General features: G+C 35.1%; 1 protein-coding gene across 3 annotated transcripts; it reads left to right on the forward strand.

The window, feature by feature from the left end:
• Positions 1-3,296: 3,296 nt before the first annotated feature.
• Positions 3,297-8,483, forward strand: LOC111384526 (E3 ubiquitin-protein ligase DIS1-like). Of its 3 annotated transcripts, none has more exons than XM_023008816.1 (4): positions 3,297-3,787; positions 5,369-5,601; positions 6,591-6,977; positions 7,906-8,483. In XM_023008816.1, the coding sequence occupies exons 2-4, from the start codon at positions 5,383-5,385 to the stop codon at positions 8,242-8,244; spliced, it is 945 nt and encodes a 314-aa protein (XP_022864584.1). In that variant the 5' UTR covers positions 3,297-3,787; positions 5,369-5,382; the 3' UTR covers positions 8,245-8,483. The 3 variants fall into 3 exon arrangements, with proteins under 3 accessions (XP_022864584.1, XP_022864596.1, XP_022864589.1); XM_023008828.1 differs by having other exon boundaries at positions 3,297-3,743; XM_023008821.1 differs by having other exon boundaries at positions 3,297-3,681; positions 5,367-5,601.
• Positions 8,484-11,271: the final 2,788 nt, after the last annotated feature.

Raw genomic sequence — 11,271 nt, forward strand, 5'->3', positions numbered from 1 at the left:
TATGAATATTTCGAAGATTTACCTGTTCAACGACGTCTTGTGTGAGTTCTCCAAGTAATGCATGCATAATTCGAGGACTCAACTCCGTCATTGGTTCGTAACGACTGTTACTGCTCTGATTCTGTCCATCTGTTCGTGAAGAGGCATGCTGCTCCTCATATCGCTCGATCACAAACTGGACTCCTCCCTGACTTGCTGCTTTCTTATCGGATCTCTGAGGCATATTGTTTCACCTTTTGTATTTTCAACACCAAACACCACTGTCCCACCGGGCGTGCCAAATTGTTTCGCGCGGGTTAGTCGCTAACAATTAAAAGGGATCATACGATTATGTAAGGGACAAACCTCTTGAGAGAAAGTCCCAAAAAGGGGTGTTCTTTTATTGGCGATGACTTTACAATTGGAAATTAAAACCAGAATCCAAGGGGTGCAAGCACACGAGTTACTGAAAAAAGTGTTTAAATCTAAACTAAAGAATTAAAAATTACATGTTCTCTGCTCGATAGTTTTTGATTCGATCATTTGCTCTATATCTTTTCTCCCTTTTATACTCCATGGATGATCCTTTTGTGATCAACCGTCTAAAAACTGTTTGATCATTCTACAACTGCCCACTTTCCTTGTAATGGCCAGCTTGTCATGAAAATTGCCTTTTTTAACTGCTGTCATTACTTTTCGTCGTTCAACCGTTTTCGATTGAATTCCTTGAATCGTGGAACGTGATAAGGCTGCTTTAATAACTGCTTTGATAATTGCACTTCTTGATAACCACAACACTTTATGTTTGCTAAGACCTTGAGCGACTTGAAGGTTTGGGCGAGAATAGAGTAACAACTCTGGGCGACTGCATGGCACTCCATTCGCTCAGATTCTGAGCGACTTGCAAACTTGGGCGATGGCGTTACCGCGTTCTTGGGCCTCCCTATTTGGGCCTTCATCTTGAATTGTTTGATTGGGCTTCATTCTTTGGGCTATCTGATTTGAGGATCCTCCAATTGGGCTTCATTCCTTGGGCCGTTCGATTTGGGCTGAATTTTTATGTGTCAACAGTGGTAAATCTCATAATGGAACAAACCTTTGTGTGATGCCTGTTCTTGAAATGATCTATCGACATCAATTTGATGGCGGACTCATGGTTACCTATATCATCTAACAACTCCTACGAATGACAACGGGACGGGTTGGAGTCGGGACAACCTTCCCAACCCTTTGCCCACCGAGTAATTTCCTACCCCATACTCACCTCGTTACCCGTTCTAAAGCAGGGCCTTGCCCCGTTTAATACCCTTTTATTCATTTATTCATTCATTTAATTTTTGATAGTTCATTTTATTCTCACATTCATCAAAGTGACACAATAATATAGTTATTAAAATTTTTTAATTAACTAATTTATTTTTAAAAGTTAAATTATTCAAATATATTTAACAAACTAAGATTTTTATTGTTTATCATATTCATTAGATAATAGAAGTTGCCACATTCTATTAGAATTAATGAAATTTTGTGAAGTTTTTCATTTAAAATATTGAATTATGAAAAAAAGTTTAACGAGGCAGGGGCAGGGCGGGGCCCTTGTCATCGTACCTACTCGAGGCAAAATCTCCCATCGCATCGCCGATTTGAATACCCAATTAAGCAGGTAATCCCTACCCTGTTAGTGTTCGGGGCTAGGCCCCGCGGATATCGGGGTTTGAGAATTTTTTTTTCCATTCTTAACAACCCCTTAGGAGGGATTTGTTGCTGTGTTCATGTATTGCCTTGTAGGCTAGAAGCTGAACCCCGTGATGATTGAATATTGTCTATGGGTGTTTGTATTCTCTTTAATCCTCTGCATGAGCTAGAATATGTGTTGCCAAAACTGAAATAAACTTTAGCCCAAAATGGAACAATATCAGTTATGATAGAGGTCATTGAAAGTACTACAATTGAAGTAGTGGGGAACATATGAGGAACACTGGAAGTTGGTACACATTGCTTAGACGGCTCAACAACAACAACCTTTCCTTTACCCTTTCTGCCCTTACTAGCAGTAGTCTCAATAAGAATAATAGGATATGGGGGGAGGGTCGACAATAATTGCAAGGGAGATGGAGGTAAGCCACATACATACTGATCAATCAAGCGGCCTAAATGTCTACAAAGTAAACAAAAAAATGGGGCTTTTCTCATTCACAACTGCCTACCAAAATCGTGATCCCCAATGTGCTCAATCCAAAGCTCCAAATCCACCTCAATACACCTTTAGCCTCAATAGGTTTTCTCGAGTTTGAGGTGACCTCATCAATCCTTAAAGAAATCCCTTAGACAGCGCAAACAAGAAACCTTTGTCATGTATATAAACTGATAATAAGGGGAAGCCACAAAGAAGTAATTGCAATCTCGTACTTAGGTTGAAAGTCACATGTCTACTTCAAGACCTTCATAGGATGCCCATCAATATACCACGAGGACTTAAGGAATAGCCTACTATAATCATCCTCGCACGTAAGGATTTAAGTGTTAAATGTAGGAAGAGGCCCGTCTTGCATGTGGGGGCACTTGAGATTGAATTTAGGAGATGGTTGGGGCGGGTTTCACTGAGGTGCACTCATTGCTTATGTGATAGCATCCTTGATGGGGGCAATCGGACATCTCATGAATAGAATATGAATTGAATAAGTTCAATAAGCTAGCAAACTCAACCAATCCACTCACCATAGTTCGCAATACATCTATGGGTCTTCCATCAGCAAAAGAGAAACGCAAAGAGAGAAATTGGGCAAGAGGGCGAGGATGGTCGACTTTGACTATTTGTGAATGGAAGTCAGTCAAGCCCGATCAATGCAGGCAAGCAGTTTGCTTGCTTACCATCAAGTACTGGTCGCCTACATGCCAAGCTCGACCAATGCTTGTCGGGGCCTTGTGGCTGGACCCTCAAGTTGTACGGTGGTGAGGTGGCCAATTCATGGAAGGGTCGTGACAGTCCTCCGTGAGCTATCCTAACCCTCCAGCCCATGTTCGAATCGGTCTAACACATTTAACCCATCAAGTACTATCACATCTCCAGTGATAAGCCCCATTCGTTTGGCCCTCATTCTCTTTTTCATTCTTTTTCTCTCTCTAATTTTCAACCACACAATTTTCTATAAAATAATATTCACGAAAATAAAAAAAATTTCGTTCTTTATCAATCACACATTTTAAAAAAAATACTATTTCAATCATTAAAATTTAAAAAAAATAAGGGCCAAAGAAGGGCTAAATATACTCAAACTAAATTCCACAGGGCCTCCGTCAACACTATTAATGCCATTGACAGTGTTTCCGGCCACGTTTCTGTTTCTTTCTATTTTGCTTGCACACCTGCAAATAATTTACTCTTTTCGTTCATTAGTCAATTTATACATCAAAGGATTGTTTCCTTTCAATTACCTGACACCCATAAAACAGGGGCCCCATTCAACTTTTTTCAACTTCTTTCGTTTGTATCTGCCCGAGGATCGCCCCCCTGTATCTCCTCGCCTCAACGGCTTTAATTTGAATTGAGATCTCCCTTTCTCTTTGTTTCTCGATTTCATAAATTTATTTATTTATTAATTCTCAATTTGTATTTCACCCTTCTGTACCAGACAAAAATATACCCAAGACGTGTATTTCCTCTCTGTTTATTCAGAGGAAGCATATCTCTCTCTCCCTACAAATCTTGATTGGCTTTGGAATCTAGGAAGAGGGAGACAATCAAAATTTTATTGGGTTTCCGTGTTCGTTTTGCTTATTCCCTTTGGTTGCTTCACTATTAAACCTGGTGATCTATAATATTTTATTATTATTTGCTTCTTATCTCTCTGTTTTATTATTTGTTCGATAAATGGAGTTGGGAGTTGGATTGAGCGGAAACAAATTTCATTTTTTATCAACTTTGTGATTTTTTCTTCACTTTTGAATTTTCTTTAGGCTATTTTTTCTTAAATTTCTTGTGTATGTTATTTTTATCACTGAGTGCCCTGTTCCCATAGTTTGATCAGCGCGATCAAATTGATAATCTTGTGCTATACGCATTAATGGGAAAAAAATATATCTATGGAAAGATTAAGACTTGTTTGTGCTGGAATGATAGATGAATATAAAAGTGTCGAATAAACAAATCTTGGTTAAAAAGGGGAAAAAAAGTTTATATGCTATTTCAGGAATTGTGAACCTTAGATTTACGACACCTCTGACTGAGAGTCACAAACAATGTAGATTACTGCTCTCATTTGAGTTGATGTTATTTTTCCCGTCAGTTGGAGCAGTATAACCTACCTAATAAACACAGTGAGGTCGTGAGGATAGAAGAGTGGCAGCTTAGAACAGGTCATATATTTTCTTGTGTATGTTGAATACAATTATAAATTTTGCTGGTCTCTATGAGACTAGAAGTCTTTGTTTCTGAAATCTCTGTTCGGATTGGACTGTATATTATAGCCTGATGCAATAAATCAGTTCTCGTCCCAAATTGCATCTATGGTGAGGCGTTGGAAGATGCAGTCACAAATTTGGCTTCGTTTTTTAGGGGGCGGGGGCAGGATTTAGGTTGTCATTGGAATATTTAATGCTTGTGCATCCTTAGTGAGTGAGTGCAGGTCCGGGTTTGGAAAGGGAGGAGTCATGCTATTGAATGTTTATATTTAGCAGCTTTTCAAATTCGAATTTAAGAACTAACCACCACTTTTAAGATTTATGTTTGTACTGCATTTTGATATCTACTTCTCAATGAAATGCAACCGGAAAGGACCATATGGCAATATTTAGCAGCTTTAAGTTTGAATTTTGAGCTCCCACCGCCATTAGCGGCTTCAATTTAAGAACATTTGAAAATTTATAAACTTTGAGTTTGATAACGCCAATATGCTAGGAGTACATTTTGATATCTAGGATTGACTTTTCATCACTAATAACAAATTTAGAAGACTTCCGAGGAGAAAGATGAAATTTTTCTCCGGTGAACTAATTGTTATTTGGTTCCTGGTTTGTTAAGCATGAAATGCTTTTATAGCTGAGAAAATATTCGTCTTTATATGTTGACTTTCCTTTCTTGGTAATTGAAAGTTGCGATGGTATTATTGCTATTTTCCTTCAAAATTAAGATGGGGGTGGAATATTTGGCATCCTGGAAAGTAGGATTCTTAATGTCTGAAATCTGGGACCCAGTAGCATCAGCAGTGATCCCTAGTACCAATTGCAATACGCAGAATGTACTTAGACTCGAAACATAAGAACTAAGCATTCTTTGTATTTTCTTTTCTGCTTAATTCTCTTGCAAGATTTTGTTTGTGTGAAACAATTTATGAAATTGTTCTTGTGGTCTGATATATGGGGATGATTAATTTTCTCTATTTAATAATAGGTACACACTTGCACATGCTGTCAATGGCAACTGGGAATTCCTATATTGATGACTTGCGAAGTAAACCTGAGGTCATTGACCTCCCTGAAAATGAACAGATTATAGATGTTGGAGAACATGTAAGCGACACTGCTCAAAGTCCCCTAAAACCTAATGTAACCGTCTCAAGTAGCGTACGTGATCTACTGGAATGTCCAGTTTGCTTGAATGCTATGTACCCCCCTATTTATCAGGTACAACAATACTATCTCGAGTGGCCTTCAATTGGCACATGAAAGCTTTTGATGCCTCTATATGCCATGATCAGCGATGTGATGTCTTTATCCTTTGTTTCCCCCACACCAAATAGAACTTACCTTTATATGCATGTAGATGTAAATTAATACTGATTATTTGAAGACAGCCTATGTGAGAAGTTCAGCATTTTCACAGGTTCTGTTTTAATTGGGAAAAGCACTTTTAAGCTGCCCCATGTTTTATTTTTTTATTTTTTTATTTTTACATTTATTTTATTTTTTCAATTGGGAAAAGCACTTTTAAGCTGCCCCATGTGACATTTGTATCCTACGCCAAACTTTTGCTATTTATATATGTCCCTACCCATATTTAAAGCGATGTGTGTGTCATTTGTAAAAATATGCAAAATTTTCTCTCATTCATTCTTGTAAATTTTTTTTTTGAGGAGAGCAAAAGAATCCTTTGGAATTAATTGTACTAAAAATCTTTAATATGGTACTGGGATAATATTTCCCAGTTTTATCTATTTGTGTTAGGAATTTTCTTCCCACAATTTCCCTGTTTCCATTTGTTATTGCATCCTAGTTTGCATCAGAATATTTATACAGCAAAATTCAATTGTTGGGTTTTGCTTGGTGTATACTTCTGAATTTGTCTCATTTAGGATTGACCTGATAGTGGCTAGATTTAATACCATATTTTCTCTTTTACGCATTCCTATTTCACTTCAAATTCAATTGTTTGATGAAAGTCTTAGCAATATTTATGATGCATTCCCAGATAAAGAACAAGAAAAATATTTGTATCCACCTGGTTTCATCTTGAGTATGAATGAGCATTTTTTTTTTTGCATAATTTGAAATTTTCATTTTAATTAATTTTTACCATCCTATTTCACGTACTGTTGAATTTTTTACATTGCTGTCCATAGTTGTTTCCTCTTAACCCTTTTCTTCTTTTTTTTTTTTTTTTTGGGTTGCTTCAGTGTTCCAATGGTCATACATTATGCTCTGGTTGCAAACCTAGGGTGCACAACCGATGCCCAACTTGCAGGCATGAACTTGGTAATATCAGATGTCTTGCATTGGAGAAGGTAGCTGCATCCTTTGAGCTCCCATGTAAATATCAGAGTTTTGGATGTATGGGCATCTACCCTTACTACAACAAGCTTAAACATGAATCTCAGTGCATTTTTAGACCTTATAATTGTCCTTATGCGGGGTCAGAGTGCTCAGTCATTGGTGATGTTCCATATCTCGTGAGCCATTTGAAAGATGATCACAAAGTTGATATGCACAATGGCAGTACATTCAACCATCGCTATGTCAAATCAAATCCCCGTGAGGTGGAGAATGCCACCTGGATGCTTACGGTAAATTCTCCTTGCGGTTGCAACTTTCATTACTTTCCTATGCATTTCTCAAGCATTGAGACAATGTTCCATGATGTTGCTATAGAATGTTCAGTTATCATCATGTAATGTAAGTATTAGAGTTCAGTAGGACAATAGTTTTGATTTATGATACTGTTGTTGGAAGATTCTTATTCCCATTATTGTTGGTCCAATTTGAAAAGTGATGGATTGTTGTCGGAATGGATTGTATGGGAAATCTGCAATATCCTTTTTCATTTTTCCATTTTCTATGGGGTGGTGGACGTTCTAAGGATTACTTTCCGAATCTAATTACTTTCATTTCACACGTGCTTTAGTAATTCATCTGTCCTGAATGGTTGGGCAAAACTCCTGGAGAGTGTCCCTTAGGTTTGAGCTAATTATGAAATCAGATTTGACATTCATCTTATCAGGAAAAGCTGAACACCCGAGTCTGACTTTGGTGAAATTTGGTGACCTGACTGGTTTTGGGAAACCATGGCTGGTTGTGTTAAAAAGGAATTTATCATCCTGTTCTTAAACATCAGACTTACTTGATATTAGAATGATGCCAAAACCCTACCAGGTTACGGAACTAATTTTTATTTTAAATTTAGCGTTTATCTATTCCAATTACAACTTGCAGTTCTAGAACTTTTAGTGATCGTTGATTTTTCTAGAAAACATTTATCTATTGGTTGTCAAATCAGCGAGTCCAGCAGTTAAATAGGTGACAATTGATTTGGTCCCTAAGCCAGCGCGGGAACTATGTCCATGTTATTTGTAAAATTCTCATGTTATCTGCTTTGCCTATTGCTGAATTTAAATCCATGGTTTTTGCCATGCTAAACAGTGGTATATGCATGCAGCATTCCTATATATTGCTTTTGGAAGTAGTTCAGTTCCCTTTTTTTTGCTTGTCTTTTAGGTATTCAGTTGCTTTGGGCAGTATTTCTGTCTGCATTTTGAAGCATTTCAGCTCGGAATGGCGCCAGTTTACATAGCGTTCTTACGGTTCATGGGCGATGAAAACGAGGCAAAAAACTATGGCTATACCCTCGAGGTTGGGGGTAACGGGAGGAAGATGATATGGCAAGGAGTGCCTAGAAGTATAAGGGATAGCCACCGAAAGGTACGCGATAGTTTTGATGGCCTCATCATTCAACGTAACATGGCTCTCTTTTTCTCTGGTGGAGACCGGAAAGAATTGAAGCTCAGAGTTACTGGTCGGATTTGGAAAGAGCAAGTTGTTCCTTTGAACAAATGAATTTTTTTTTGGATATCTAGCAGGCAAACGCTCTTTGCTTGTCTATGCACCAAATATTTGAGTTGACGAGCCCAAATTAGCACTATATACACTAGGACATTAACCAGTGATAGTGTCTTTATGGTCTGTACTGTATCACTGGATGCAATAACCTGCCATTGTAATGGAGGACTGAGAAGCATGAACTATATAAGATATTCACTTATTAGTGTTTTTGTGGGTTTTATGAACTTCTAGTATATGTTTAGTATGGAGTATATACAAGATTTGATAATGATGTTTCAAAAGCGTAATCCCTTGACAAGGAGGCCATTTTGCTAAAAAGATTATCGAACAAAATCTTTTTGGAGGTTTACAAATCTTGTTATCGTTGAAAATTTAGTTGCGGATAAATTTTCCCAAAAGTCAACTTTGCTGCGTTTTTCTCATAATTTCCGACAATGTGGCCCCCACAGATTCAGAAAATGAAATTGGCCGAAAGTTCATTTTGAATGGGTTCAAACATATGCTAAAATTAGATATTTTTTAGTAGATTGTGATAGAAATTTTTGAAATGTGTTGTTGAAAAGTTGTGGGACCCATAAAAAATGCAGTTAATATTGATTGTTTGATTTTGATTTAAATTAAAATCAGATTTTAATTCGTACCAAACGAACTCTAAATTCATTAAGCTTGGCTCAAGATCGATTTTATTTTAAAATGGAAATTATACAAGTTGACTCATGAAATACTTAACTTTATATTTTTCTTTCCTTACTTTTATTGGAATGTTTCTTTATTCTCTCACATGTTTCCTATAATCCTAAACTAAGGCCCCATTTGAGTCGTATTATTTGGAAAAAATAATTTTTAAACAATAATTCGACATTATTTTAATCATACATTTTTAATAGAATAATATTATACACAAATTCAAAATTTTTTCTTATTTTTTAATCACAAATTCTCTATTAATCTTTTATTTTAAAATAAACGCTTTCAAACTAATATGACTCAAACCCACGCTAAAACAAACCGATCATAGGATGAAAGTAAATTGAAAGAAAGAGAAACTCTTAAAATTATATTTTCAATTGACGATACTTGTAAGATGACTGGACAACACGTGATTCAACGGGACTCCATGTAGTTATCAACTAATGATATGATGACACGTTCACGATGATATGGCACTCCGTATGATGACTGGTCGCCACGTAGGCCATTTGCTGACATTTGTACGAGGGTAAATGATTATTGGACACCACATGGCGCATGAGAGGTGAGGTTGTGTGAAAAGCACGGAAAGCACAGGAGGCGGCCAAAAATTAAGGTATTTATTTTATAATTTGGCTATTTTATATTGCCCCCACAAATTATAGAAAAACAATAATTAATAAATGAAGAAAGAAACAATGAAACAAAGAAAAAATAAAATCATCCTGGAATTGCCAGAATACAAACCCAAATATTTCATGAATTCTGATTATTCACGTTCGAATTTTTTTTGGTCTGTTTTCATTCCCAAAATAATCACTTCTTTATATATACGTAAGTTTTTTCCCATGTAAAAAAAAATAAAAATTGAATATATTATTGTCAAGTTTGGCGTTATTATATCCATGCAACTACCTATTTTCAACGCGTTTGCATGTTTTCAAAGATTTAAATTTCAATTCACTGTGACCCACCCCCTATTTGCAAGAATCTCTGTCTTTTTTTTTTTTTTATAGTTAGTTATTGTCACTTTTATAAATTTTTGCCACTTCCAACTTATAGGTTGTTGTTTTTTAAATGTGAAATTATGCTATATGTTTAACTAATACAAGTGAAGCATAATCACAAATAGACAACATGCTAAAGAGAATTAACCATTCATAAATCTATTCTAGCTTTTGTTATCTTTTTCAGTTTTCGTCACCCTTTTTCATAAAAAATATTTTACATTTTAGTGATTAACTTCCAAATCCAAGTTCATATGCTAGTTAATAAAAATGAAATATAAAAAAAAAGAGACAACATGCAAAAGAAAATCAACCATCAATGGGATCTTTTGTAAGATTTTGATTGATGTTAAATATTATGTCACTTTTTGGAGTATTTGTCTCTTTTTTAAGTGTTTGCCACTTTTTGAGTTTTTGTTTTTTATTTTTTATTTTTATCACTTTATTGAATTGATTTTAAGGTTTTGATTGGTGTTTTGTCATTTTTTTGATTTTTTATCACTTTTTTAAATATTTTACTTTTTTTTAATTTTCGTCATTTTTTTGAGTGTTTGTCACTTTATTTGATTTTCTGTCACTTTTTTTAAAATTTCTATTACTTCTTTATTGTTTATAACTTTTTTGAATTTCTATTATTTTTTTAATAACAAATATCATTTTTTATATACTAAAAAAAGACATTGTATGTCACTTTTTAATAAAAATATGACATTTAACTTTAAAAACTAACATTGTTTAATAAAAAGTGCTACTTACTTTGTTTGGCCCCCATTAATTTTTATTCCACTACATTTCATTTTTCTCTATCTTATTTTCAACCACACAATCTTCTATAAAATAATATTATACGTAAATTGAAAATTTTTCCTTGTTTTTCAACAACTCATTTTTTAAAAACATACTATTCCACCCATTTTCATTTCCACAAAATGGGGGCCAAACGGACTTTACACAGTATTTTTTATTTTTAAAACACTTTTTATATGATTTTTCAAAATATTCCTAATTTTTGAAGTATTTTTGTAAGTTGCCCATGTCAAATTATCTCCAAAAGGCATCCATGTCTTTTGGTAATATTTTATTTGATTAAAACAAATCAATTTGATAAAGATAGCTTTATAGCTTTTATAGGGATCAATGCTCATGTATTGATGTGGAAATATTTATAAGTAAAATTAAGTTCATGTTTGAGTCTCATTTTTTTGATATAAAGGTAGTTGACGTTTTTTATTGATGTTTTGTTGATGAATTGAGTTAAAGATGTTTGGCGGTGAATGGACAAAGTGGATGAACGGTAGTTGTGCTACATTTTTTTTTTTTTTTT

The sequence above is a fragment of the Olea europaea genome, chromosome 3 (assembly GCF_002742605.1).
Source record: "Olea europaea var. sylvestris chromosome 3, O_europaea_v1, whole genome shotgun sequence".
Taxonomy (NCBI): Eukaryota; Viridiplantae; Streptophyta; class Magnoliopsida; order Lamiales; family Oleaceae; genus Olea; species Olea europaea.

Bases quoted from the DNA above. Each gene is read 5' to 3' on its own strand.
- LOC111384526 (XM_023008816.1), top strand. From the start codon at position 5,383: ATGCTGTCAATGGCAACTGGGAATTCCTATATTGATGACTTGCGAAGT. The intron at 5,602-6,590 runs GTACAACAATAC...GGGTTGCTTCAG, and splicing joins TGTACCCCCCTATTTATCAG to TGTTCCAATGGTCATACATT. The intron at 6,978-7,905 runs GTAAATTCTCCT...CTTGTCTTTTAG, and splicing joins ATGCCACCTGGATGCTTACG to GTATTCAGTTGCTTTGGGCA.